At 56.0% G+C, this 27,773-nt stretch overlaps 2 protein-coding genes across 3 annotated transcripts; one reads left to right on the top strand and one right to left on the bottom strand.

The window, feature by feature from the left end:
• Window positions 1-164: 164 nt before the first annotated feature.
• SLC16A6 (solute carrier family 16 member 6) lies at window positions 165-8,015 on the bottom strand. 2 transcript variants are annotated; one of them, XM_065735422.1, is made up of 6 exons: window positions 7,805-8,015; window positions 6,103-6,344; window positions 5,455-5,598; window positions 4,760-4,888; window positions 3,156-3,977; window positions 165-2,570 (listed from the first exon to the last, which is right to left on the bottom strand). In XM_065735422.1, exons 2-6 carry the CDS (start codon window positions 6,335-6,337, stop codon window positions 2,329-2,331), a joined length of 1,572 nt encoding a protein of 523 aa, XP_065591494.1. In that variant the 5' UTR covers window positions 6,338-6,344; window positions 7,805-8,015; the 3' UTR covers window positions 165-2,328. The 2 variants fall into 2 exon arrangements, with proteins under 2 accessions (XP_065591494.1, XP_065591493.1); XM_065735421.1 differs by lacking the exons at window positions 6,103-6,344; window positions 7,805-8,015 and having other exon boundaries at window positions 4,760-5,020; window positions 5,455-5,539.
• A 4,843-nt stretch (window positions 8,016-12,858) lies between these two features.
• Window positions 12,859-27,771, top strand: ARSG (arylsulfatase G). The gene is made up of 11 exons (XM_065735417.1): window positions 12,859-13,168; window positions 13,323-13,510; window positions 14,375-14,422; window positions 14,498-14,609; window positions 14,897-15,034; window positions 17,508-17,692; window positions 18,263-18,343; window positions 20,994-21,102; window positions 24,093-24,213; window positions 26,465-26,555; window positions 26,824-27,771. Exons 1-11 carry the CDS (start codon window positions 12,966-12,968, stop codon window positions 27,132-27,134), a joined length of 1,587 nt encoding a protein of 528 aa, XP_065591489.1. The 5' UTR covers window positions 12,859-12,965; the 3' UTR covers window positions 27,135-27,771.
• Window positions 27,772-27,773: the final 2 nt, after the last annotated feature.

The following is a 27,773-nucleotide window of genomic DNA, read 5'->3' as shown; positions in this document are numbered from 1 at the left end:
CCAGCTTCCAAGCAGCTCATGTAGAGGAACATGCTATTGCTCAAGCAGCAGAGCAGACACGCTGCTTCAGCCCCAGGAAGCAATGCGCAGCATCTCCAGGCAGAGACAGCAGTAGGGCAGCCCTGGAGGGAGAGGGAGGTTCTTCATAAAGAAAAAAGGGGCTTAAAAAAAAAAGAACAAGTTTATTGCAAAAACTCAGTGTTTAGAGTACTTCCAGAGACCAGTAGATACATTACAAACAAATCAGTAAATCCTGCTTTGAGTGCATTGGCACCTGCCGGGCCAGCACAGCCACACTGCCCTGCTCGAGCTGGGACAGAAACGTGCTGTGAGGTCAGTGACAAACAGAGGATTTGAGCTGTATTGGAAACAGTCGTAAAAATAAAATAATAATAATACAGTAGAACCTCGTAAATCTGCAGAACGGAGAGCTTCCACACACACACACAGAACCTGGAGGCCTTATTCCACTTTCAAGCAGAGTTGTAATAGCAAAGTGCTGTAGTGAGGTCTCGTGTTACAAAGACTCCAATAATCTCACAATTCGAGGCTACAGAACGTTTACCAACGTGCTTGAAGTATCATAAATTAACAATAAATAAAAGTACATCGAAACGCGACATTTGTTCGTTTACTCACTGACTCGCAACGCACGAGTCCTCTGTGAGGGGTCTTCCAGTCCTTGGCACGAGGTTCTGCTGGGGGTGATAAAGTGCTGAGGCACAGAAAGGACATGAGATGCAGCGTGGACGTGACAGCTGCCAGGCAGCAGCAATGGGCTGCTCCTGCCACCTGGTTGCACGAGTGCCTGTTTCTTTTTTGGACATCTAAGACAGAAAAACAAATCAAGCACCTTCCCAAAGAGGAATTTTTCTTTTATACAGATTGTCCCACATATCTATGGCTGGTAAAATACACAGACGTGTCAGTGTAGCAGTTAATGCATGATGCCACTTCCACTTAAATGCACAGAAATGCTTTTTTTCTCTCCTCTCCAAAGCATCGAACCAAAGCAGACTTGTTTTATTGATCCCCCTGAGTTGCCTAGAGGCAGTAAGATGCATATAGGTGGGGTAAGCAAGCTTGTGTCACCGTGAGTGGGAACCTCTCCCACTGAGACTACACAATCAGCTACTATGTTGTCTTACAATTCCTGTTATAGGTTAAATGCATGCAGGCTCCAGTCCATATCTCCCTGAAGGCAGCAGCAAAGAGCCTCTCAGCGACTGTGGGAGGAGGGGGCACTGCTAGCAGCAACCCATCGTGATTCAGTGATGTGGCACAGACCTTTGTGCACCTGGAGGGGAAACCTTGGGGTACATTCAGACATGTTAAAAGACATGCTGGGCCAGATCTTTCCTGGTCGTGGCAGTGGGGCCAGGTCTGCTGCCAGCAGCTGAGGCCTTACAGAAAGAGATGCCGAATCTGTATTATTATCATCTTTTAAATAATATTTGGGCTACTTAAGACCTACCTATTAAAAACAACTATGCTGTAAAATTAAGTTTCCTAATGATTCCACAAGCTAGCAATACAATGTAGGTATTGAAAAGACTAGCAAAGACAGCTTCCCACTATGCAGAAGATAATTTTTCCTCTCCAGTTATTTAAAGTAATGTCCTTTAACTATCAGAATAAATTAATAAATAGTTAAATTATAAACAGAAAACAAATAGAAAATAGCTAAGAAAAAAAATCAATCAGGAGAAGAAAAATGACCTTATTGTGATACACGTGCAGCAATAACTGGCCATAAAGACACATGGAGCCTCCAATTTCCCAGCATTTGTGACTTTCAAGTTAAGTAGAAGAATAGTTGCAACGTTTTAAGCTGCTATCCAGCCTCACCTCCTCCTCAAATCTGAAACATCAGTCCACCTTCTTCTGAAAGAAAATGCAGTTGCCTACTGGTATGGTACGAAATACTCTTCTCTCTTAGTGTCATCGGTTTCTGGACTGCACAGGGCTTGCAGCATGAGATGGAGACAGTCAGACTGCTCCTCTGGTTGAGCTGCATGGGCTGGCTCTGCTCTTCAGTTTTTCACATGGGGTCGGTCGAGACTTTAGCTACGTGTGTTATTGGAAAGCAGGAGTGTGCATCACATCTTCATGCTAGGCAGGAGTTGCTCTTTTGTGGCTTTCTATGGAGCTTTCAATTGGTTTTAAAAAAGTTTTTTTTCTAAGAATAAAAAAAAGTTGTCGATAGCAACTGTTCTGTTCACATTTAAAATTTCACATTCCCTTCAGAATGCAGTTTTAAAATGTGGAGCAGAGTTGATGCTTTCTGTAGTCATACACCGAGAGTGCTAGATAGAGAAGGGGTGGTTTTTAAGCCACACTGTCAGAGCCTTTTCCTGAATGATCTGCCTTTCCAATGTCCATGTCTATGAAGTCCTCTGGTGATTCTTGTGTGCCTTCCACCACGCTTCCCTCCGTGCCCGGCTGCTGCTTCTGGCACATCCCAACCTTGCACGGTCTCACCAAGGACAGAAACACAGCACCCATGACCGTGCCAGCAGCACAGGAGTAGAAGGCTGAGCTGTAGTTTTGTGTTCTATCCACTATGACACCTACAGAAGATATATCAGTTAGCCACCACCTGCCCCCGCACTCTTGCCCATCCCTCCCATAGCGCTTTAAATCCAAGTACCACAGCATCATTATTTGCAAGGAAAAGGCACTCAGTGACCAACAATGCTCCCTTAAAATCAGCAGTAAAAACACTGTGCTCTGCGTGTCATTGCTAGGCAAGTCAGACAATTTCCATCACTGCAGGGACACTAAGACACTTCAGGCATCTCTATATAACGATAGAGACTGGTTCTTAGTGGGCATGGTGAGAACACATGCACGGGGCAAGTCATTTGCTTCTACCACTCACTACAGCCTGAAGTGATGCCAGCACTGTCAGGATCAGGGTTGCACTGCAGTATTTTTCTCAGCTCTGAGGTTCCTCGGTGGAGACTGCCTCATCCGTGGGACACTGCAGAGCTGCATTGCAGCAGCCTGCTGGCTCTGAGTCTCCTCGTGCTAGCTGCAGATCCTTAGGGCAGTTCTACTCTTAGGGCTGGCAGAACGCTTTCTACACGGGTCAGCACCACTATCTGTCAGACATACCAAAAAAAGAGCCCCACAATGAAAGTGTAATTAGTTACCTGCTAGGGGTGGGCCAGCCAACCCAGAGAAGCTTTGAATGAAGACGTAGACTCCAGCTGCAGAAGACATTTTTGCAATGCCAACCACGTCGTCTTCTGCCAGCAGCGGGATGTGCGTGCCCGCTACCGTTCCAAGCATGAACCCAAAAAATATGCTACATGTCATCAACCCCCAGAATTCAGAGGCAAAAGGGAAGGCAAACAGTGCTACAGACAGCAGAACGACGCAGATGAGTTCGATGTGGATCTTGCGGATAGGCTCTCTGTTGAGCACCCAGCCAGCTGAAATCCTTCCCAAGACCTCTGCAATGGCCATTGCAGACAGTATGTATGCAGAGTGGTCTTTGCTGATGCCAAGGCTGCGGCTCAGGGGAATGACGTACAGGGAGGGAGCAAAGAATCCCAGGGTAGCAAATAGGCCAAAGAATGCATAACAGATAAAGCTATAGTCTCTCATCACAGAGAAGTCCAGTAGTTTGGTTTTTGGTTCTGTAGGGGTGCTGTTGTTTTCAACAATAATCTGTACATGGTCCTTTGGTTCTTCACTTTTCGGCTCTGCTTTGGTGTTTCCAGGCACATTTTTGGGTGAGGTAGTTATTTCTACTCCTGAGTCAATGGACTCTATTGAGGTGCGTGTTTGCTCATTTTCAAGCATGTACTTTGTCTCTGTGGGCTCTTCTGGAGGCTCTGCCTTCACTTCTTCTTGCTCTTTGATGATAATGGGTCGCAGCAGCGATCCACAGATGACAATGCTCAGCTGCAGTGCCCCAACAAAAAGGAGGCTGTACCTCCAGCCAATCTGCTCCTTCAAATGAGTGTTTACTGAGGAAAGAAAGCAGAAAAAGAGAGCATAACTAAACAATCCCCACAGTGGAACTGTTTGAATTTACAGCTAAGGAAGGCTCTGAACAACCTGACTGAGCTGTAGATGTCCCTGATCACTGCAGGGGAGTTGAAATAGATGACCTTTAAAGATCCCTTCCAACTCAAAACTTCTTTGGGGTGTCACCAGGTTGAGGCGATCTTCTGAGGTCCCAGATAGTTAGGGATGCACAAGGACATAGGTAGTGCTATTTTTAGTGAATGAAAGTGGACTCAACATTTGAGTTTCCTCTTTGGTGGTGATGGGACATGCCATTTTCCTGTGCTGAAGGCTGCTCCTAAAGGTTAGTGGGCTTGTGATTCGTACTGCCTTATGTTTCAAATAGCTGAAGTTTCTCAGTCTTATTTTTAGCCTGCAAGATCTATACGGGGAAGCAGCAGGTTGTGTATCAGTGTAGCATGTCCTGCTCTGCCTGGTGATGCTGGGTGAGCTCAGCTCTTGCCAGCACCTGGCTGTGCCTCTTCCCCTCTCCCTGCTGTGACATAAGACAGCTGCAAGCTCCCCACTGTGCCCCCTGTGCTGGAGATATGGGTGTCCCTGCAGCACAGCTCCCTGGGCCAGGGAAGGGCAGCAGACATGGTTATCAGCTCTCGTGTTTGTGCCCTGCAGGGCACAGGGTTACATGAGCAACCACCCATGGGCAGCAGCAGCTCATGGGAGAAAGATCAGAGCAGGGCCGTGCTTCAGGCATGCATGAATTCATGGTGTTCCAGCACTATACCTGGTGCAAAGAGGAAGACAGCAAAACATTCCCCTGTAGATGCCACTGCTGTGACCAGCGAACGTCTTTTGTCAAAATACTGTGATAAAATGGTGACAGTCGGGAGGAAAGAGAGGCAGTATCCGAGGCCTGTGAATAAATGCCAAAAATTGCCATAACAACAAGTAAGGGAGGGGGAAACACCGATGCGAGAACACGTTAAGTCAGCTTTCCCCATGGCGAGATTACACAGTATCATTTCGGCCAACTCAGCAAGTCACCCTGGAAAAAAAAATCATTGGGGAAACCAGGATGTTATTTTTTTCAAATTGGAAGAGAGAAAAATAACAAAAGCAAAACCCCAAGAAAAAACAAAACGCCCAAAACCCCAAACCTGTTCCCAAACAGCCAGCAGCGTCACTTGGAGGACCCCATCTGCTTAAGGACTCAGCCTGTAGCAATCGCTCCCGTAAGCGAGGCAAGCTCACTGGCAGCAGATGTGAGCAGGACACCCAGGCCAGATGGGAACAAGGGGAAAATAACAGGGAGAAAAAGGAGAAGAGAGAACGTGATCCCACGAAGGGCGTTCCTCTCAAGCCCAGCTCTCCCAGCAGTCCGAGCTGCTGCCCGAGCACAGCAGCATCCCCCAGCAGAGCTTGCTGGAAGCAGCAGGAGCAAGCCAAGCGTAGGGCAGAGCTGAGAGGAGGAGAACTCACCAGAAATGATGCCGATGGTGATGTACATGTGAACCACACTGTGGGCAAAGGAGGCGGTGATCATGCCGGTGCTGACCAGCACCCCTCCAGCCATCACGACACAGCGGTGACTGAAGCGGTTGCTGAGCACCGTCGACAGAGGAGCTGGGTGGGAAGAGAGCTGTGGTCACAACAAGACAATCAGCAGCTCCACCACCTCCTGCAGAGACCCCTGTCCCCTCCACGTGCCACCTCCCTGTCTGCTCTCACAGCGGAGCATCGCTCCTGCAGCACCACACAGCGCAAGAGGTCGGGGTGGGTGGGCAGCCTGGAACAAAGCTGCAGGAGTAAATGGGTTTTGGTGAAGCTCGGGTTTATATTGAGATCTTTTTCACCATGGAGTCGAGTTATTCTGTTGTCAGAGCTTCATCTCCACTGAGAGCTGAGCAGCAAGGGCCAAGGGCTGCATCCTTGTAGCACGCAGGAGCTGTAGCTCAGGGAGATCAAGGGGCTGGGACAGCCATGTGGCGGTGTCTCAAAACAGCCATAAAGCCTGGAGGCTGTGATTTATCACAGAGCCATTGGGACACAGGTCCCTGATACCAAGGCCCCCCATGTGCTGAGTCAGCAGCAGGACTGCACCCTCCAGCTCCTGCCCTTTACTCTTACCTGTGAAGGTCTGCACAAACACACAGATGGATATTATCCACGATATCCTGCTGTTGGTTTCATCAAAGCTTTCCATCAGGTCATTGAAGAAGACTCCGAACGATTTTATAACGCCGTATGTCAGAGCTTCCACAAAGAAGAAAGCCACAGCAATTGCCCAGCCCCATCCTCCATCAGGCACTTTAGTATAAACATTTGGAGTGGTGCACGGCATTTTTACAGCTTTGACAGTCATTTTTGATCTGGAAAACAGGACAGAACAAACCAGGCATCAGCTCGAGATGAGTTTTGCTTAGCAAGGCAAGGCCGAGCAGCTGGCTGGAGCTGCCCCCGTGCTGCCGAGGAATTAAATCCAGGAGTTGGGCTGAAGTTCCTCCTCCCGACGGTCCCAGAGGGACCATTTCCACCCGCGCCCCTTTGAACCGAGGTCCAGAAACTCTCCGCTCAGCACCGGGCTGAGCTGTTCCCATCAGCAAAACCCAGCGAGATCAGCTGCGTTCCAGCGCTGCGGGATGGATGCAGTTCGTGAAAGATCCACCGCGGCACCCAGAGAGGGCTGCACGGCTTCCCGACAGCGCCCGGCCCCCCTGCCCCCCCCCCCTCAAACCCGCAGCCCTTCGCTGGGCAGGGACAGCCTGGGGTCCACCCACACCTTGGATGGGGGGGTGGGCTGCTCGTCCCCCGCAGGGTCGCTCAATGACATCAGCAAGCCGCGGCACGCTGCTGATCTCCTAAAGCCCCCGAACATCATCACATCGAGCAGCTGCTGGGAGTGCACCTGTACCCCAAAAGCGCTCCCGAGCCCCCGCATCCCCGCGGGGACAGCCCCACGGCCGCGGCTCAGCTCCGCACCGCAGCACCTGCGCTGCCGATAGGGACGCGGTCGGGCCCCCCCCTCCTTCTCGGCTCCCCCCAAAAGCATTTCCCTCCTCCATTTTACACTCGGAGGAACCCTGGGCGGCTCCGGCAGCGCTTCCCCATCCCACCGGGGAACTTCTCACCCAGCAGCGGGCGGGGCGGCACCCACCCGTGACCGTGGGCGGCCCCGTGGGTGGGTGTTCCCCCCCATCCCCACCCAGAGCACCCACCACTCCACTTTGCGGCATTCCCAGGTGGGTCGCGGCCGGTGCACGGCTCCCGGGGTGGGGGGATTTTGCCATCAGCATCCCTCCGGGGAAAGGTGGGGGGGAGGGGGGCACACGACCACCTCCGTGCGGTGCCCAAAGTTTGTGGGAAGTGCCGTAGGTCCCTCCCGAGGGGCCGGCCCTGGATGCCGGTGTCATGGCACGAGGAGAGGAGATGGGAAGGAAGCACGCTATTAACGCCAGAACATTAAAAAATAATAATAATAAATAAACCTTAGCGTGCGTAACGTGCGCTTAAAAATTAAAAGAAATTAAGGCGGACCACGCAGGAGGGGGAATAAAAAGAAAAATGAAAGATGCCGGAGCTGAGGGACGCAGCGTGCTTCCCTCCCCCCCCTCCCCTCCTTCCCTGCATCACTTTCCGAACATTTCAGACCTGCTTTCTGCAGCGCCGGGGCCGCCGGCTAAAAATAAAGGGATGCGGAAAAGGAAAGGGGAGGGGGGGTGGGAAAAGGGAAAAAATATATATATCTATATATAAAGAAATAATAACAACAGAAAAAATAAATAATAAAAAAAAAAAAGCCGCCCCCCACCCCAACCCCGAGCCCACTCACCGCGCGGCGCTGGGTGCTGCTGCGGGGTGAGGAGCGGGGCTACGAGCTGCCCATGCCGGCGGACCCTCGGCGGGGCGGCGACAGGAGGTGCCCCGCTGCCCGCGGCGGCGGCTGCTGCTGCTCTGCGCTCGCTCCCAGCCCCTTATATACCGGCTGGAGCCGGTCTCCGCCGGCGGCTCCGCAGCGCCATGTGCGCGCCGGGCCCGGCTCGCCCCAGCGGCGGCGCCGGTACCGCGTGTGCCGCGGAGGGGCGGTGCTGGGAGCGCGCCTTGGGGAGAAGGAGGGGGGGATTGGAGGGCTGGGGGAGAGTGGTACCGCCGGGCGGGCACAGCACCTGCTGGGGGAGGAAGGGGGGGGGGGGGGGGGGGGGGGGGGGGGAAGCGAGGATGTCAGCGCGGGTCTTCAGCTCTGGTGAGAGCTGTCGTACTGGGGGGGGTCTCGCGGCTTGCTGCTTGGGGGTGTCCCTGATGCTGCTACTGGAGGATCCCTAGTTGGGTTCTCCAGCCCTGCTGCTGGGGGGTGAGGAGGGTCTCTGCTTCTCGGGGTGTCTCAGCGCTGCTGCTGGGTCTCTAGTCCTGTTACTGGAGCGGGGTCCTGAGCTCTGCTGTTGGGGGTGTCCAGGCTTGGGACTGGGGGAGACCCCAGCCCTGGGACTGGGAGGTCCATAGCCCTGGCACTGGATGCTCCATGGCCCTGTTACCAGAGGGGTCCCCCAGCCCTACTACAGGGAGGGTCTCGAGCCCAGGTCAATACGTGGTAGTCCCCAGCCTCATCACTCAGGGCTCTCCAACCCTACTACTGAGGGGTCCCTGACTTTCTTATCAGGAGATTTCCAGCCCTACTACTGGGGATCCCCAGTCCTGGTGCTGGTGGGTCCTTGACCCTCTTACCAGAGAGGTCTCCAGCTGTGGTACTGGGACATCTCTGGTCCTGTTACTAAGGACTCAGCAAAAAATGTGATGAAAAGCATAGAGGGGAGCAGGCAGTGGCTTTGGGGAGTGGTGTTAAGCATTGCCACGAGGAGCTCTGGGTTTGCTCCGTCGCTTCTTGCAGAGCCCAGCACTAGGTTTGTGCCAAAGTTTGTTTGCAGAAGCGCTGCAGTGCCCAGCTCTCCGTGCCAGATGTGCCAGGCACAGATGGACTCTGCCCGCAGTGTTGGGGTGCTTTTGGTGCCTTGCACCCTTAAGGCTCATGGACGAGGGACTTTTGCCCACAGATAACAGAGAAGCACGTCGTACCCCTGCCCCGTGTGCCCTCCTGCACTGTGCTGGGTGCAGTTTGATGGGGCAGTGTGGAGCCTGCTGATTCTGCCTTACACTGCTGGAAAAATAACCCAAGTGAAAGTGCTCCTTCAGTTCCCAACCTGTCAATGAGCCCCGCTGCTCTCAGTTGGGCTGGAGTCCCTTTGTCCTTTTAACAACGGGGATTGCAGTGGTCGGTTTAGTGGGCAGGAAAACTCTGCAAACGGATCAGGTAAAGAGGATCTGGGTTCCACCTGGAAACTTAGATTATGCAGCATCGCCTTGGGGTTGCCCTCCCCGAGCTGTAACTCAGCCCAGCAGCGACAGCACGAGTGGTTATAGGACAGCAAAACAGGTTTGTGCCTCCAAGGGAGAAATAAGAATGCAAATATCTTTGGCATGAAAAAAAAAAAGACAACAGCGAAGGCATTTGCTCCTTGGTATTCCTTGTCAGGACGTTGCATCTGCCCCGTGGATTTGCCTTCTCATTCTTTTCCCTGCTGCTTCCCAAGGGTTCAGGGAGTGATGGCTGGTCTTGAGATGGAGCTCTGCAAAATGCCACGGGAAGCAAAATCTGACCATGACAGCACAGGAGACGGCTGCTGGGAAGCAGCAGGTCACCCAGCACTGTGCTGCCCACCTGGAGTGTGAACCTGGAGCTCAGTTATTCGGCTCAGGTCCGTCCAGCGCTGCTCCACGTGTGCAATGCTTTTCCTCCAAGACCGAACAGTGAGATGAGTGAAAAAACATTCTCGGGTCTCAGGATCTGGCAGAAATCCTAGTTAAGTCCGCAGCAGTATGTTGTTGTCAGTGCTGCTTGTTCTGCGAGGGGAGCTTGTGTAAACGGTTCCAGTTGGAAACCTTGTCCTGGAATGGAGTTGTGACAGCTCAGAGTGCTGTCAGGAGCAGCACAACCAGGAGCAGGGCTCTGCTCGCACATGGAGCCTGAGTGGGGCACTGCCTGCCCTTTGCTGTGCTCAAATGAGAAGATAAAGCACCTGCACGTGGTAACAAAAACAAGCTACCCCTACCAGGATGCATCCCCATCCATCTCAGCAGCTGGACAGCCCCTGGCAGCAGCAGAACTGCAGTTTGGGTTTCTCCTGTCCCGCTGTGTCCCCGTGTGCATGGGGGCTGGGATGCAGCACTCTGAGTATTGCAGGTGTCACCGGGCCTGGAAATGCAGAAGTATGTCAAAAATGTGGAAGGCATCATGCTGGCCCCAAGACTGCAAACTTCTGGTTAATGTGTAATAAATGCACGGCGGATCCTCCTGGCCAGAGCTCTGTTGCTGGCATCCAGGAGCTGGCGGTGGCATCCCTGGGCACAGCCCCAGAGGCACCTTCTCCTATTCTGCCTTTCCCGAGCAGTGTCCTGCAGAGGCCGTGGGGTTTTTCTGAACTGGTTTGTCTGGTTCTGCCTTATCCCCCTCCGTTTCTACCTGGCATGCAAAAGCACACTTTCACTTCATTCTTTTTTAACCACTCCTGGTTACACAGCGCCTGTCTGACAGCCAGCTGAGCAGCCCGGTGTCACAGCGAGCCAGTGCAGGTTGTCTGCTGAGTCGAGGAGGCCTCGATCCCTGCAGGTAATGCTGGAGGTCGGAGCCCTCGATCAGCACAGTTACTCTGGCACAAGGGAGAGGAGTGCATGCTGCGTCTTCACATCCCACTTTCCCATTTGTCTTTCTTAACATCTTTTGGAAAGGCCGCCTGAAATCGGAGCTCAGATTCCCTGTCTGACAGCAGTGCATAAATTTTGGCCCAGATGACTTCCCCCTGTAAAGTAGACAGAATAGAATGTCCTTTGAAAACGCTTTTGATTGTTTTTCTTAGCTGTGTTACGCTGGTGTCCCTCCCCAAAGCAAACAGGAGCCCCTGCCAAGTTCAGGGTGACTCTATCTGGATGCTCTGAAGGCGTAGGTGTGCTGGCTGTCTGCTGTGACGTATCACACTGCCACAGCGTGCCAGGAGAACCCGGCAGCCCTCACTCATCTCATGTCAGTGAGCAGCTTCTGAGACGCTGGGGTTTTACATTTGCCCCCCTTGCAGAGAGGTTTGACTTGCATCCTCGCAGCTCACACGAGGATGGGGTTTGTTGGGGTTGTGGTGATGTTGTGGGGCTGGGTCCTGTGGCATGGCTTCCTGGCAAAGCTGCATCCTTCTACGGTCAGTGCATCTCAGGTGGGGTCCTACAAGGGGCTCAGCTTTCTCCCTTTTGGTCCCTCTGAACCAACTGCAGTGTGCACTGAGGTGCTGGTGGCACTCCCCATCCCCCTGCCCCGACAGCACGCTGACAGCCCCGGCATATTGCTCCTGTCCCCAGCTCTTCTGGGCTAAAGCAGAACACTGCTGCAGTTTCCCCTGCCATTTCTGGATGGGAGCCCCTTCTCCTGCAGGGGCCGTGCCCTGGTCCCTCTGAGGGGTGGTGGTCCCTGGGATGGGCTTTGTGTCCACACAGGGAGCAGATCTCCTGAAAACCGTTCGGTGCTGGAGGGGAGGAATTGCAAGCACGGCTCCTTATCTCTCTTTTGTTTAGATAGAGCTTATAAAACCCGGCATAGGTCTCTAGGTAGACATGTTCACCTAGGTGAGTAGGGGAAAGGAGATCATCAGGGCCATAATGTGGTCCTCTCCAACTGCAGAGCTGCTCGTGCCTGGGTGAATCGATGCTTTCAAGCCCCTCCCCTCCCCCAAACCCATGGGCTTCTCAAAGAGAGTGCAGGTGTTTTCTGGCTGTTCTGCACCCATGGCCCATCCCACCGTGCTGCCTGCACCCAGCACAAGGAGAGCTGCAGGGCCCTGCCTGGGAGCTGGTGAGTTAAAGCTCCAGGCAATGAATTATGAATTGAGTTCTGTCCCTCACCGCCGCGGTGCTGTGCTGAAAGCCCTGATTCTGCCCATCTGAGCCACAGCCCTAAGTCACGCACAGCGAAACCTGCAAATAAATTGTTCTGCCAGCTACAAAACTCTTGGCCTACAGATGGGGCTCATCGTATTCCCTCTCCTGCTGCCTTCTGTCACGTTGTCCTCGTTTGTTTGTGACCGCTCCCTCCCTGTTCTCCCTCACCCCTTATCTCTGTTCCTGCTGTCCTGCTTGGCCACACACCCCCGTGTGCTCAGGACACTGGGTTTTACAGCTGTTGTTTTTCAGGTTGTCCCCTCTTGCTGCCTCTTTGCCACCTGGAGCCAAATCCTGCCCTAAGCAGCCATCCCAGCTCACCAGTTTCAAGTGCTACACTTACTTCTCTAAGCCTAGAAATTTTGGGGCTTTATTGCACTTTTGGTTTGTCTGCATGCTTTCAGCCAGGGGCAGTTGTCTTTGGGTACCAGGCATCTGAGCAGCAAGAAATGCAACCTGAAAGGCAAAGCCTCGATGCTGGATGAGCCGTTCCCTGCGGGCTGTTAGGATTAGGGTTAGGGAGCTTCTTCAGGTCCTGATGGCTGCTTGTGTCTCTTGCACAGGAGTTCCCACCTGAGGCAGAGGATTCCTGACAGTTATCAGCAGAGCTGCGGCGCTTCTCAGCCACGTGGGACACTTCAGAGAGCTGGGAACGAGGTCTGCTGCCAAACTTATGCTTGAAACCCTACACAGGAAGAGCCATTTGTCAGACGTCACCCCAACGGGAGCTGCTGAATTTGAGTGAGCTTCTGGAGATAAAAAATAACAGTTCAGTTTTGTCTTTCATTAGGTACTTAGCAGGAAGGAAAGGAAGTTTAAAGTAGAGTGACAGTGGCTTCAAAGAGGGCGTCTGAATTGTAAGAATAACACTTTTGCTGGTGCTGGTCTTAGGAGTACCAGCCGTGCCTGTGTGTGAAGGATGGAGCAGATGTTTGGCCCAGGTCGGTAGCCCAAGTTGTGGAGCAGCACCTGGCACCCTGCCTGGCCCCGGGGGAGCATTTTGGAGGGAGCATCATCCCATGAGCACCATGGGGACCCCAGCCCCACATTCTGTGCTGCTGCTCGCCGTGCTGGTGGGGCTCTGCACTCCCCCAGTGGCACAGGGGAAACCGAACTTCATCATCATCCTGGCAGACGATCTGGGCTGGGGGGACCTGGGGGCCAACTGGGCCGAGACGAAGGAGACCCCACATTTGGATGAGTTGGCTGCCGAAGGGACAAGGTAACAGTGCGTCCCCAGCCCGGGCCTTTCTGAGCATCCCTGCTTGCTCTGTCCCGCTTGGTCCCCTCATCTCTGGGTCCCATAGGGCTGTGTGTGCGCCAGGGGGGACGGGGCAGCCTCACTCTGTGCACGTTTTACACTGTTCCTTTTCCAGGTTCGTGGATTTCCACTCTGCTGCCTCCACCTGCTCCCCATCCCGCGCCTCTCTGCTCACGGGGCGCCTCGGTGTGCGCAATGGAGTGACACACAACTTTGCCATCAGCTCTCTGGGCGGCCTGCCCCTCAATGAGACCACACTGGCCGAGGTGCTGCGGGCAGCTGGGTACAGCACAGCAGCTATAGGTAACACCCACCGTGGCCGGGATGAAGGTGCCCTAAAAGAAAGCGGCGTGGGTGGGTAGGGCAAGTGCTGGCTGCTAGAGGAGAGTCTAAAGGTGGGAGAGATTCTGAACTTTCCCCTCTTTTCGTAATCCCTTATTTTCCTCTTTGTATTCAAATGCAGCCTGAAGTTTGGGCCTGCCCCAGTTTTCCTTGGAAGTTGAAGTTGCTTAACCTCACAGTGGGAATGCTGAGTGTTCCTGAGAAAACTCTGCGTGTGCAGAGCAGTGCTGCCCTCGCATGCCCCGGGTGCATGTGATGCTGGGTGTGATGCTGCAGGGGCTGGCAGTGCAGGTTGGGATGCTCTGTGCTGCTGGGCTGTGGTGCTGAGCACCCTCCTGCGTGCACAGCACAGCGCAGCCCATCTGAAAATGCATCAGGTGGTGCTGAGTCCTCTGCACACGCAGCTCCCCGTGACCATGCGTGTGTTGGGGTTGCATCAGCACAGAAGCCCTTGCTGCCTCTTCTCCCCATTAATTGTTGCTCTTCCCCTCTGATATCAGTGTGCTCAGTGTGGGCAAGCCTCGGGACAACGCAGATCAGAGGACGAACCTGATTCTTTTGGAGGGATTAGGAAGTTTTCTCCTCTGAATGCCAACACATGAAAGAGCTTTTTAAGGCTGGAGATGGTTGATTTGCGCAGACACGAGATACCTTTGGCATTTTTTTCTGGGTTTCTGTAAAAAGAAATCCAGCCAGCACAAACAAGTGGCCTTTCTTGTTGCTAGATTAAAACCTCCTGCACCGTGCCTCGTGGGTTTTTGCTGGTGACGGCAGCGCCCACGGCTGAGTTAACCTCTAAAATGATTTTCTGTGCTTTCCACGCAGGCAAATGGCACCTGGGGCACCACGGCCACCACCACCCCATCTCCCGTGGTAAGGACACGGTGGAGCTGAGCCCAGTGTCCAGCACTTACCTGGCCCTCACTAACCCCCCCACCTTGCCCGCAGGCTTTGACTATTACTTCGGGATCCCCTACAGCCATGACATGGGCTGCACAGACACCCCTGGCTACAACGTGCCACCCTGCCCACCCTGCCCACGGCACAGCACGGCCTCCAGGTACAGCTCTGGTGAGAACACTCCACGCAGAGGGCAATCTGAGGGCTGGGAGTTGGGATATACAAGCTGCAGTCGCATGAGCTACTCCCTTCACATTCCCTGCAAGTGGCATGGAGAGGTGAAGCATGGGGCAGGGCTAGGCAGGGAGCAGCCGTGGGGACATCAGCATTGTCCCCTTTCTGGCGCTGCCATTCTGCCAGTCTGGGTGAGCAGTGTGCTCTGTGCCCACTCGCAGCCATCCCAGTCCCTGCTGTGGCCACGAGGCACACTGTGATTTCTTCCTGCAGCCCCACCAGCAAGGACTGCTACACGGACGTGGCCCTTCCTCTCTTTGAGAACCACACCATCATCCAGCAGCCCGTCAACCTCAGCAGCCTGGTGGAGCGGTACGTGGAGGCAGCAGCACGCTTCATCCAGCAGGCAAGGTGAGGACAGCACGCACCAACCCCATCCCCATCCCTCTCCCCACACCTCGTGGGGCTGGCTAGCACTTTCTGCTCGTCCTGGGGCGGCCACAATTCACGTGCCCTGAACTCACGAGCTCGGCTGCACAGTGGCAGTGCTGTGCTGGGGGAGCAGATCTGCGGAGACGGGGTCTCCAGGCTTCACTTTCTGATGTTCTGGGTAAAGAAGGAGCTCCTCTGAGGTCCCACAGGACTCCCATAGAAGTGTTTTGGCCTTCAGAGGATCACATGCAAAGGGATTTATAAACGCAGTTTAACCACAAAGGTCACAGCCTTTCAAGTGGAGGCATGGCTGGGCTCCACCAGCATCCAGGCTAGAATTGAAGGGAGGTACCATCACCCATCCTCCTCTGTGCTGCTGTCCTCGTGGTGGTGTCACCCAGAGGTGACAGGGGAGAGCAGGCAGCATGTGCTGGGAGGTGTGGGCAGCACCCAGGCGTGCTGGACCCAAATAAGGCCTCGGGGTCATCACATTTCATGGATGACTTTCCCCAGCAGTGCAGGGAAAGGGAGCCCAGGTTTGCTGCTCCCCAAGGAGCAAAGCACCTCCTGGAGACAGCAGCCCCCAGGTCCTGCCGATGGGTTTCGTAACGCTAATCCCTATTATTCAAGGATTAGTGGCTGTGACTTTGCAAAACGCCTTTCTGCAGTGCTGTAAGAGGCCATCTGAGGGACAGCACCCGCTGCCTGGCACAGCCCCGGGGCTGCTTGAGCTTGGGGAGGCTTGGAAAAGGTCTGAGTGCTGTAGGGGGGTAAAGAAATGGGAGAGGCAGAGGGAAGACTGCAAGGAAAGGCCTGTGTCAGAGCTCTGGAGAAGTCTGGGCACTGTCTTGGGGTTATCTGCGTTTACAGGGAACAGGATTAAACAGGTGCCTGCCTTTCCTCTCCTTTGATGGTTTATTTCAGTTTTCCTCTGCCTGACTCACTCATTATGGGGCAACGAAAAGAACACAGGATTTGTCATCTCGGTGTTTTTTTAACCAGTCGTGTCAAGGTTGAGCAATTCAGCGAGATTTTGCTCTGGCCAGGACACTTAGAGCACAACAAACACAGGAGCAAAAGCCAAGGACATTAAGTCTTAAGTTATTGATTAAATGTTTGCTCAGTTTTCAGGAGAGGGGCTGAGCTTTGAAACGTAGATGCAAAAGGCGAGCGGGGTTCTCAGTTGGGTGCTGGGATAAGGATCCTTGCACTCTGTTTTCCTCCAGTCTCAGAGTTCCCCTGGAGGTGCACGGGACAAACTCGTGCTGGGGCTCTGGGTTTGAGCCAGAGTGGTACAGGCAGAATGAGAAAACAAGCCTGCCCCACGAGAGCTGGAATCACTGGGTACGCTGGGGCACTGCTGCTGATAAAAGTCAAGGGGATGCTGAGCATTTTTTGCGTGCTGAAGTGGAGGAGGTTTCTGCGTGAAGCCCGTGGCTCCTTGCAGGGCAGGGCTGGGGCAGGTTGCTGTGCTCCTCCAGCTCGCAGGCAGCGGGCAATCACTGAGAGCCAAACCGTGCTCCCCTGTTCCAGGGTCTCAGAAATCCCACAGGCAATGGTGCCGTGCAGTGCCTTGCAGCACCAGTTGCAGAAATGTGCAGCCAGCTTCCCTGTTTCCTGAATCCCAGGGTGCTGAAAGGGCTCAAATCCACGTGGGGCTCCGGCTCTGCACTGCAATGGGCTGGCTGTTATGGGAAGGGTGAGATTTCTTACTTTGGGATCCCAAGGTGAGCGATGTGCAGGAGGCAAAGGAAGGAAGCGCGGTTCTGTGGGAGCCCTGCAGCCCCCAGCTCTCTCTGGCCACACCGGGGCTGTGGGGCACCCACACCAGAATGTCCCAGGGATCCGGCCCCTCCCTGCCATCCCACCCTTCCCCTCCGAGCTCCCTGAGGAAGAGCAGCCACACTGGAGGAGATAAATATAGCCATAAACAAGAAAACAGGACGTGTCCTCTGGTGATTTAAAAGCAAACAGCCGTCCCGCTGCCTCCCCTCTTGCATAAGGGGAGGAAGGGGAGCATCGATGCATCTGCCCATGGCTGCTGTGCTGTCGGACGCAGGAGATGGAGGAAGGGATGAGCTCGTCCTGAGTGTGGGTGCCCTGGGGAAGGTCAGCACCCGGGGGAGCTGGGGGAGAGGAAGCAGGGAGGATTCAGCAGGGAAGGAGTGACTCACGCAGTGAAGACGCCTCGTCCTGCTGCTTCCTCCCAGCACAGCTCTGGGGCAGGTGCCGGGCACCCAGCGCTGCCCAGCAGTGCTCTGCTTTCCTTCCCCACTGTTGGTTCTTGGAGTTCTGGGGGCTCAGCATGTGCAGGGCGGCAGAGTTTGCCCCCATGAGCTGTAGCAAGCTTACAGCTCCTGCGAGGAAGGGCCACCTCGCCATGTCCCCTGCTCAGCCGTGACCCTCTGCACCTCACCCCGACCCCACTGAACTCTCCCCTTGTTCCTTTCAGGGACAGCGGCCGTCCCTTCTTCCTCTACCTGGCGCTGGCCCACATGCACGTGCCACTGCAGGTCACCCCAGCACCGGGCAGGGGCATCTACGGGGCTGCCCTGTGTGAGATGGATGCCCTGGTGGGACGTGTCAAGCTCCTGGCCGACCGCTTCGGGAAGGGCAGCACGCTGCTGTGGTTCACAGGTAAAGCACTGCATCTGGCCACGGTGGTGGGTGATGGCCGTGCACCAGCTCCGCTGGCACAGGGAAACGGGACCGGTGTTTTTCCGCAGTCCTTGATGTGCTGTGACACGGGGACCGCTCAGACCTGGGCTGTCACCGTGGGGATGTGGCTCCCGTGGTGGCAGCAGCTCGGCCAGTGCCCACCCCGCCACCCCACCCCCCGTGGCTATGGTCTGCCTAATTGAACCTCAGATCCGCACTCATTAAGAAGCCCAAATCCACTGGCACCGAGCGGCCTCCCTAATGAGGACGCCTTGCTCCTGGCACAGGAACTGCTCTGCTGCTCATTAGTGCCCAGAGCTGGTGACGGCCGCCTCCGTGCCCCGGCTCCTCTCCAGCCACTTACCTGGGACCCCCCAGAAATGGACCCCATCCCTTTGAAATAAACCTTTGGGGATAAGAGCTGCTCCTGCCGGCGTAGGGCAGCACCCAGGGGACGGGAATGGGGTGCGAGGGCCCCTTATTCTCAGCCTCCCTGCAGAGCAGAGGTGCCCCCATTGCCACTCATGGGGACGTTTCTGTCTCTTGCAGGTGACAACGGCCCTTGGATGCAGAAGTGTGAGCTGGCAGGACGCCTGGGGCCACTGCTGGGGGCCTGGCAGAGGGCACGAGGTGACCTCAAGGGGCTGGGGGCTCCTAGGGAGGGGGTACATGGGGCTGATGCCAGGCAGCCCTGCTCTGCTCACAGGCAGAAAGCAGGGAACGCTTCTCTCTCCCCCGCCCCCCTCCCCCTTCCTCCTTTCCTGCCGTATTTCAAACAGATGTGGTAATGCCCCTCTCTCTCAGTTTTCCCCTAAAATTACTGCTGGGTGGGAATGGAGCCCCCAGGTCCCTGTTACCCCAAACCTTTTGGACGCTGACAATCAGCAGCCACTGCTTTCATCCCCCTGATGCAGCAGCTCCTGGGACTCACATCCAATGGGGCATTCTGCTCCTGCCCTTCATCCACTCAGGTCTCAGCCCCTGCACCCCCTGCCCGTGCTCCCCGTAGCCCATCCCAGCGGGACTTTTCTTTCTAACTTTTTTTTTTCTTTTCTTTTGTTTTTATTATTATTATTATTTCCTCCTTTTCCGGCCAAGCCATCTGGTTGGTGGGTTTCTTTCAGCCGGGGCGGCCAGAAGCATGCATGAGTCAGGCATTTCCCACTTCTGCTTGTGTTACGCACTGTCAATGTGTGCCGGGTTATGTTTCGCCGTTCGCTCGGGGTCAGTGCGGGAGGGGAGCTGCAAGGGGGGATGGGGGGGGGATGGGGGACACGGAGGCAGCTCTGCTTTCCTCATCTGCTTCCTGACACCTACCCGGGGGAGGAAGCTGCTGCCGGTGCTGTGTGAGCACAGCCATGAGGATGGCAGCCGCTGGTTCCCCCCCGCTCCCTTTTCCGGTTCCCAGGGTCCTTCCTTCGGGTGCTGCGGCCCTGGGAAGAAATCGTAACCTTCATTTTCTTAGTAAACAAGCCCTGCTGACGACCTGGGTTGCTCTTGAGCAACCGACGGTCACAAGCCGGAGCATATGGTACGGGCAGTGCGGCGTTCGGGAACAAACCTACAAAAACACGGCCCCTTTCCAGCATCTCGCTGCCCACATGCAGCCCTGCCAAAACAACCCTGCCCTGGGGAGCACGGGGCTTTGGAGGAGGGTGGGCTGCCAGCTGGTGGTCACATAGCCCCCTCCTGGGCACCTCCCCCTCCCCACGCCAGGGAAGAGAGGGAGGAAGGGGAGGAACTGTTGCTCAGGGTTATATACATTTCACAGAGCTTGGCGTTTCCTTTTAGGGTCCAACCCAAATTCCAGGAATGTTTTCCACTCGTTTCGGTGCAGACAGCCATTGCATGCAGAGCACAGCAAACACGAGTGCTGGGCCCCCCAGCTCCGGGTTGAGGGAAGAGCTTCCCTTCCCTCCCCCAGGATCCCCCTGCCCACCCAGAAAACCCAACCCCATCCCTCATTCCCAAGTGCCCAGGAAGGGACACACGTCTGGGGATGTGGGTGTATTCTGAGTCGGATTTGGAGGGCTCTGGATGCACTGAGGAGTGGGGACTCAGTGATTTTTGTCCCTGCATGGGAATGCTCAGCTCCACGTTCCTGGAAAGCCACGGCTTCGACTTGGTTGCATCATCTCTGCTCTGGAGAAAAATCCCTGCTTGGGTCTGGGGTGTCACAGCCCAATCCCTCGCTGAACACGGGAGCGGGAGCTCTTGCACAGGCAGTGTGGGCTCCCAGTCTGCTCCACAGCCGTACTGGGCAGGCTGCAGGGAAGCAGGAGCTCAGTGGGCTGATGGACAGTCAGACAGGTTTGCTGCCCTACTCCCGCTGCCCTCGGGCCACGCGCTGTACATCAAACCCCTTGAAACACAGATGCAATACTGCAATACTGCAATTAATGCTTATTATAAGTGATACCATTTCCTATGGCAGCTGGAAACGCAGGAGGCACAGTGCATCCTGCAGCACTGCACACGGCCGTGGGGTCCCACAGCAGGAATGTCCCCTGGCTCCATCCTCTGCCCGAGGAAATGTCTGCGGGCACGCGCCGTTGCCATGTGCACGCTGAAAGCCAGGCAGACAAAGGGCAACAGCCACTTGGGAGCTCCATGCAACAAATGGGGCTGGGATGTTCCCTTCACCCCGTTCCCAACCCCTTCCCCTTGCCTGCTCGGGGCTCTTGGTGCTGCAGTGGAGGCAGCAGCTTCATGGCACCCACCTGCAGCCCCGTTGTGCTGCTCAGCACTTTGTTTTATTGCTCAGCACCCATGTTCCTGCCCACCAGCTGCAGGCAGGGGCTGGTGGCTCTCCCACCGCTGTGCTTCGTGCCAAGGGAACAAGGAGAAGGGTTAACTGGTCAGCAGGTGGGATTGCTGCAGGGTTAGCAGCAGGGATGTGCTTTTAACGAGGCTGGGGGCTGTCAGTGTGCTGTCAGGTACTGCACCCCGTGCACACACACGGGGGGGATGGCTGGGAGCCCCTGGAACAAATTCCTGCGTTCCCCACCTGCAGGTGGATGGAACTATTCACTTCCATGTCTCATTACTCAATGCTGGAGTAGACGTGAAAACAAAGGCAGTGCCAAACTGAGCCCCTTTCCCACCCTCTCTTTATTTCTTCTACAAACTCCATCAGCTCTTCTCCCTCCCCCCGCCCAGCTCCAGCCACTGCCACCTTCCTCCCTTCAGGTGCTCTGTGCCCCAGCTCTGGGCTCAGAGGGTCCCCATGGCTGCACAGCTCCCACGCAGGGGATGCTGAGCGCTCTGCTCTCTCTTGCAGGAGGCAGCCCTGCCAAGCAGACCACCTGGGAAGGAGGGCACCGGGTGCCAGCAGTGGTGTACTGGCCTGGCCACGTCCCTGCCCAGCGAAGCAGCCACGCCATGCTGAGGTAGGAATGGTTTGGGAGATGGGGTGGGCTGTGTCTGCAGCCCAGCAAGCCGTGCTTTGTGCTGTGGGTCTGCAAGGTCACACTGCTGCACGCTGACAGCCCGGAGCTGCGTGGTTACCTGGGTCCTGGCAGCACGGGGCCCTGCTTGGACATGGCCCGCGCTGTGTGTGACGCTGCACTTCTGTCCTCTCCCCAAGGACTTCAATGCTTCAGCAAATTGGAGTTGAAAGCTCTTTTTGTGAGGCTGGCGGATCCGCGTTAGCAGCTGCAGGGCTCCGTGTGTCTCTTCCCCGCGGTGGCTGAGTGCCTCCCGATAATTAAAAGATGACGATGTTCTCTCTCTCCACCGAGGAGCAGGGTTAGGCTTTGTGGTTTGCAAATGGCTTAATGGGAAGGAGGGTGCGGTTGTGGGAAAGGCTGTCTGGAGGGACAGGGCTGGCAGTCAGCACGGCCACGCTCTGAGGTAGTCCTGGGCCTCTCCTGCACGTGGGTGAGAGCAGAGGGGACAGCACACGGTGGGGACGGTGGCACTGAGGGGACTGGCACAGTGAGAGCCATGTGTCCTCGCAGCTCTCCTTGCAGTTCTTGAAGCCCTCCTTGCAGCAGCAAGCAGCTCTGGGATTTCTGTAAGGTTGGCGGTTCCAGGCGTGCTCTGGAGCTCTGATGTTTGCTGATGGATGAGTGCACCCCTGGGGTTGCACCTGCAAATCCATCCCTGCATGGGGAACCCCAGCCTGCGTCCCCCTGCACCGAGCAGCCCCAGGGGTCCCACTTATCTCCCAGCCCTTATCTCCTGCATTTCCCAGATCCAGTCCAGCAGGTTGGGTGGCTGTAAATGCAGACAGCTGCCAGCACCGGGCTGTGCTGCTCACCCAGGGGCTCCGCCGTTCCCCAGGGGTCTCCTCAGCTCTTGATCATTATTACTTCGTGCCCCTTTTGAAAACAAAGCTGTGATGCTGGGCCCGCTTGTGCCCGCACGTCAGCTGCAGAGCTGCTTGGCCACAGCCACCTCGGTGCTGCCGTCCCTGCACTGAGCCCCACCGCACCTCCGGGCTCCTCCAGGACGCACAGCCCATCCCAGCTTTGCTTATTCAGAAATGCCTGCAGGGGAGCCTGCCTCCGCCGCGGAAATTCAAGCCAACAGCCCAGGGAGGTTTCGTAAAGTTCAGGCGTGTGACACAAACCAAACCCAGGGCAGGGAGCTGCCAGCTGCGGGCTGGGGCTGTGCTGGCACCCAGCCCGACCCAGCTGTGCAGTTGGAGCTCTGTGGTGCTGTGGGGCTGTAGGGGTCACTGCCATGGGGCACGGGGCTCCTGGGGACCTCGGTGGGATGGTTTTACCACCTTAAACGCTTCTGGGTTGAGTGGGTTGGTTCATCTTGGTGTCCTGGGAGACCTCTGCTAGGTATCGTGTGGGGCTGGGCAAGGACAGGCGTTACCTGCGTCCTTCACCCCGGGGTTAGGAAATGCTGGCAGTGGTTGCAGCCTGACATGGGATAAAGCTCCCCGGCCTGGCCCTCCTTGGGCTCCTTCTGCCCTGGGCTGCGTGGCATCACCTCTCTTGGTTTCCTCCCTGCTGGGTGAGAGGAGGTGAGCGTGGCCGGCAGCTGGGGAGGCAGCAGCTGGAGCTGCACGGGCATGCACACACACACCCCGCCCTGCACAAAGCTGCCTCGTCGGCTCTTCTTAATTATAGCTGATGGTGGGAGCCGCCCGCAGGGCCCCGCACCCTGCAGGGAGCTGAGGAAATGGGTCAGTGGAGCGGACGAGGAGCGAGCAGAGCACAGAGCACGGGGCTGGCAGGGACAGGGCTGATTCTGCGGGTGCTGAGCTCCGGCTGGGGCTTTTAAGGCTTGTCTGTACCCATGGAGCCCTCACTACGAGCTGAAAAATGCCTTCTTCCATCCCAGTGTGTTGCTTGCACCTGTCCGACGCTGCCCCAGTTCTTCCTGCTTTGCCTTTTTTTCAGCTCTCACGGTTTCCAGGGGGGCCCGGCTGCTGAGCTAGGGTAACCACCCACGGGATGGGTACAGACACATCACGGTGCTGGGGTTGCACCCTATGGGTGCTGAGCACCGCGGCAGCGATGTGGGGCAGCCCCGTGCAGAGCTCAGTGTGATCCTACAGGGATGCACTCCAGCTCTGCACAGTGGGGAGCAGAGGATTTCGGTGCCTCCTGGCTGCTCCGGCCGTCTCCACGAGAGCCTCATAGCCGGGGCTGCCTTTCAGCTCTCCTCAGCATTGTTTGTTCTTATTTGTCCTCTCGGTCTCTTAGCAGCTAAATTAAAACTCATTGAATGGGAGAAACAGGGGCCCTAAAGTCCTGGGCTGTTTGCTCTCTGCTCACGCAGCAGCCTGCGTGCTCCAGGCCGGAGCGAGGGGCCCTGAAGTCCTGCAGCATCCCGGGGTGCTCAGCTTGGGTGGTGCTGGGTCCCAGTGCTGTTGTAGGGTGCAGGGTGCACAGTGCGAGCGTCACCACGGCCAAGCTGCGTGCCCAGAGAGCACCATGTGTCACTTGCCCGACGGGGAGGTGTCAGCGGTGCCGTGCAGCAGGACGTGCCCTCTGTGTCAGCACCCAGGCAGGGAGCAGCCGAGACCCAGCCCTGAGAGATCTTTTGTGGCAGAGGCCCCTGAAAAGAGAGGATTATGGTGGAAATGCTGACGGGCGTTTTGGTGCGAGCGCACAAAATAGCACCGCTCTCATTTTCCATTCTGGCTGCTTTGGTTCGTGCTGTGCGAGGCAAAAGCGAGACCACATTTTCCTGGGGCTGCTGGATCTGCTGGGATTGGCTGAAAAAAGTCCCTGTGCTTGCACTTTCTGCACAGGGTGACCCGGTGCCTTCCCCCCTGCCCGGGGGCACGACATGGTGGGGGCTGCACCCTGCTCTGCTGCAGGGGAGCAGCCAGGGCCCCCCAAGCAAGGGGTGGTGGGGTGCAGGTGGGGCTGGGGGCTTCGCTCAGTGCTCTGATGGGACCTGCTTCTTTCCCCAGCACCCTGGACATCTTCCCCACGCTGGTGGCCCTGGCTGGAGCCACGCTTCCCCCACACAGGCGCTTTGATGGCATGGATGTGTCCCCGGTTCTCTTCGGGCTGTCGGACGTGGGACACAAGGTAAGGAGAGCCCCCTCCTGGGGACATGCCTGGATCTGAAGGGCGGGGCTGTAAGAAGGAAGGGGACAGAATCTGTAGCAGACTGTTGTGACAGGACAAGGGGAGATGGTTTCAAATTGGAGCATCGTCCCTCCTGCAGCCCCACGGGTCCTCCTTCCTGGTCACGAGAGGTGCACAGGCATGTGAAACAAAAGATCCCCGGGGCTCAGACCTCCTTCTATCTGCTTTATTGATCTTGACAGATAGAGATGTAATTAAGCACTCCTTCTCTGAGCTCCTTGGCTCGGAAGCGTGCCCGTTATTGATGTTTGAGTGGGGCAGGCAGCCTCGTGCCCTGCAGCTCTCTGTCCCTGCAACAATAGGAGCTGCGGACGGCTCCTTTAGGCGTGAGAAACGCAGCCACCAGAATGAGGAGAACAGCGATGCGTTTTTCTCTGAATTTTACAAGTTTTTCACCGAACCGAATGAAAAGAGGTTTGGCTTTAAAGCAGACCCACAGATACAGCCTGGTTTTGCTTTTCAACTCGGCTCTCCTGCAAGCACTGCGAGCCCAACTCCCAGCAGGGATCTTGGATCTGCTAGCTGCGTCCATCAGGGTTTTGGTATTCGGTTCGTATTTATGGAACCCTCTACTGAACCATGAGATAAACCGTGGGAGCGGATGGGACACAGCTCAGGGATTAACCCTTCTCACAGAGGCACGGCAGTGTGGGGCTGCCCTCTCCAGCCCTTCCTGCGTGCTTGGGAGGTAAATCCCCAGAGTGGGGCTCTGCTGCTCTGTGCTCTCGGGGGTGTTGTGCCACCTTCGGGGCCCTGCCCGTCCCGGCTGCTCCATCCCAGGAGGGTTTGTCCCTGCCCATCCCGCAGCCCTGCAGACAAGCATCCTTCGGTGCAGCATCATCCCCTCCCGGCTCAGCTGCGGGAACGCGGCGCTTTCATCTCTTGATGGCAAAACCACCTTTGATGTCGCAGGGTTTTCCTTGACACAAATCCTCCCGGAGCAGTTCCTCTCCTCTCCCGGCCGCTCAGTCCCCGCACGCTGACAGCTGCTTTCCCACTCGGGCGGGTGGGGGCTGAGCCGTAACCTTGCTCGCGTCCCGGCGCCGGCACAACCTGTGGTGGAGCTGGGCGGCCGCCAAGGCCCTGTATGGAGCAAAGGCTGTTTACAGTGCAAATAAACACATCACACGAAATGTATCAAGGGTACGAGTGTCAAACAAATACGCTGTTTCCATTAGCGTAATGTCCGAGGGCTGTGCTCCTCCTCCCCACGCGTGGCTCGCTTGTGAAAGCAGCCCGGAGCTCTACGTGCCCGAGGAAGGTTTTTATTTATTTATTTTTCTCCTTCCTATTTCTTCTTTGTTTTTAATAAGAGTCACTGGCTGCAAACCTGGGAATGTTTCCTGAAAGGGCTGAGCTGGTGTGAGCTCTTGGTGTGTGCCCTCAGCCCTTACTGTCTGCTCAGTGCTGGGGCTCACGGTGCTCTGCAGCCTCATGGCAGCATCCCCCCCCCCCCCCCCCCGGGCATCTCGAGGTAGGGATAAGCAGAGCTGAGCCCTGAGGCTGGGAGCAGAGGGGTAGGTTCAGTTCTTGGTAGTTAGAAAACCACATTCCAGGTGGCAGTTTTGTCTCTTTGGCCCTGTGACTGAGGGCAATAGAGGAAACCATGGGAATTTCCCCTCCCCCAGTTGTTGTGCCACTGTTGGGGCCGTGCAGCACCGTGCCCCCAGGGCACAGCTCCGTGTGCAGGGCCCCGTGCCGGACACCTGCTATGTCATTACAGCGCTGATCAGCTGCGAACACTGTTACTAAACTTGGCACCGCAGCTGCCTACAACTCTGGCAGATGTTTCTAATTTTTAGCACAGTGGAAATTTCTTGAATCGCTTTTAAATTCAATTCCCAGGGAGGAAACCTCTGGTGACTCACGCACTCAGCGGAGCCATTGGCTCTGCAGCAGAGCTGATCAGAGCACCGTCCAGCTCACTTGTCTCCTCGCTGCCACGTGCCAAGGCATCAAGTGTCCTAAATACCAAAGAGCAGAGACTCGACCCACCCCTCCCTCCTTCCCTTCCTCCTCACCCCGATTCCCTTCGTGGGCACAGCGGGCAGAACTCAGGTTGTTGCTGCAGCTCCTGAGCTGAGCAGTGCCTCTGTGTGTGTGTGTTTATTGGGAAGGGGACCCCGTGTTGGGAGATCTTGGGACAGAGCAGGTTTTGTCTGCAGTGGGCCGTGTTGTGTTCTTCCTTCAGATGCTGCTTCACCCCAACAGCGGGGCAGCGGGGAAGGACGGGGAGGTCGAGGTGCTGCGGCTGGCTCAGTACAAGGCATTCTACACCACAGGTAGGGCAGTGCTTTACAGAGCCCAAAGTCAGCACTACAGCTTCTGGAGTTCTCGATTCCCTGCAGGTATGGGTGAAAACCAAATCGGATTAACACCAACAGGAGCAAGCTCAGCAAGGAGCATGCCACAGCGCTGCTGCTTCAGAAGCACTCAGCCTAGCAAAGGGACCCGAGCTCCCAAAGCCACTATGGTGGCAAAAGACCCTCCCAGAGGTGATACCTGGGCAGGGGTGAGCAGCCTGGCACTGCTGTTTCTCTTCCTCCCTAGGAGGGGCGAAGGCTTGTGATGGAAGCATCGGGCCTGAAGAGCATCACCACCCACCGCTCATTTTCAACTTGGATCACGACATCCAGGAGCAGGAGCCTTTGGACGTGGCATCCAGGGAGTATCAGGCAGTGCTGCCTGCAATCAGCAGGGCTTACGCCCAGGCCCTGGAGGATATTGCAACAGACAACATCACAGTTGCAGACTACTCCAAGGACCCAGCAGCCGTGCCCTGCTGCAGTGCACAGCACGTGGCCTGCCGGTGCCACGCACACGGACAGAAGAGCAACAAGGCTTTGTCTGTAGGCAAATAATTGCTCAAGCTGCTCCTTTTCTGATTCTGGTTTCTGTGAATGGGATCCTGCTCGTGCTGGCTCGTGGGGTTGGTGGGGGGCAGACACAGCTCCTAGCGACCCCGAGGCAGCGCTGCAGGGCTCAGTGAATCTCTTGTGGGACTTCTGTGGGCACATGCAGAAGCCTGTGGGCACACGGGGAGCTGCAGAGGCAAAATTTGAAGTTGCAGCTGAAACTCCGAAACCACCAGGATTTCCCAGCAGCTGAGTGAGGGTTTTCTGAAACACATGTGGACTCCAAATTACGCAGCCAGGTCTTTCTTGGGACAGGCCATCAGTGGCTTGTCTCAAGCAAAGCAAGGTGTTACATGAGCCACAGCCAACTGGGAGTTGTAATTACGGGCAGCAATGCTGAAATGAGAGGGGCTGCCCAACCGTTTGCAGTTAGTGCTGGCCCACAGCAGCACAGTGTGGCTTTGGCTGGGCTGGGTCCGGACGGTGCCGGAGCCACCAACCTCTCAGCAGTGCCCCAAACCCACTCACTAAAACTTAATCAAGACTGACATCTTTAGGGCCCCACAAAGAACAGCAGGAGCATGGGCAGCGAGCTGCCAGGGACGGGCTGTGGCTTTATTCTGTCTTTAACTGAAGCAAATCGTG

The sequence above is a fragment of the Cyrtonyx montezumae genome, unplaced genomic scaffold (assembly GCF_038088225.1).
Source record: "Cyrtonyx montezumae isolate F1298 unplaced genomic scaffold, pur_monq_1.0 scaffold_19, whole genome shotgun sequence".
NCBI lineage: Eukaryota > Metazoa > Chordata > Aves > Galliformes > Odontophoridae > Cyrtonyx > Cyrtonyx montezumae.
This window is presented reverse-complemented; position numbering and strand designations above follow the sequence as displayed.

What these genes read in the sequence shown, in the direction of transcription:
- SLC16A6 (XM_065735422.1), bottom strand. Translation starts at nt 6,337, where the DNA reads ATGACTGTCAAAGCTGTAAAAATGCCGTGCACCACTCCAAATGTTTAT. An exon ending in CACCATCGGCATCATTTCTG is followed by an intron (nt 4,889 to 5,454) that starts GTGAGTTCTCCT and finishes ATTTATTCACAG; the next exon opens with GCCTCGGATACTGCCTCTCT. An exon ending in GGCTGGCCCACCCCTAGCAG is followed by an intron (nt 2,571 to 3,155) that starts GTAACTAATTAC and finishes TATCTTCTGTAG; the next exon opens with GTGTCATAGTGGATAGAACA.
- ARSG (XM_065735417.1), top strand. Translation starts at nt 12,966, where the DNA reads ATGAGCACCATGGGGACCCCAGCCCCACATTCTGTGCTGCTGCTCGCC. An exon ending in CCACCACCCCATCTCCCGTG is followed by an intron (nt 14,423 to 14,497) that starts GTAAGGACACGG and finishes CCTTGCCCGCAG; the next exon opens with GCTTTGACTATTACTTCGGG. An exon ending in GGCCTGGCAGAGGGCACGAG is followed by an intron (nt 18,344 to 20,993) that starts GTGACCTCAAGG and finishes TCTCTCTTGCAG; the next exon opens with GAGGCAGCCCTGCCAAGCAG.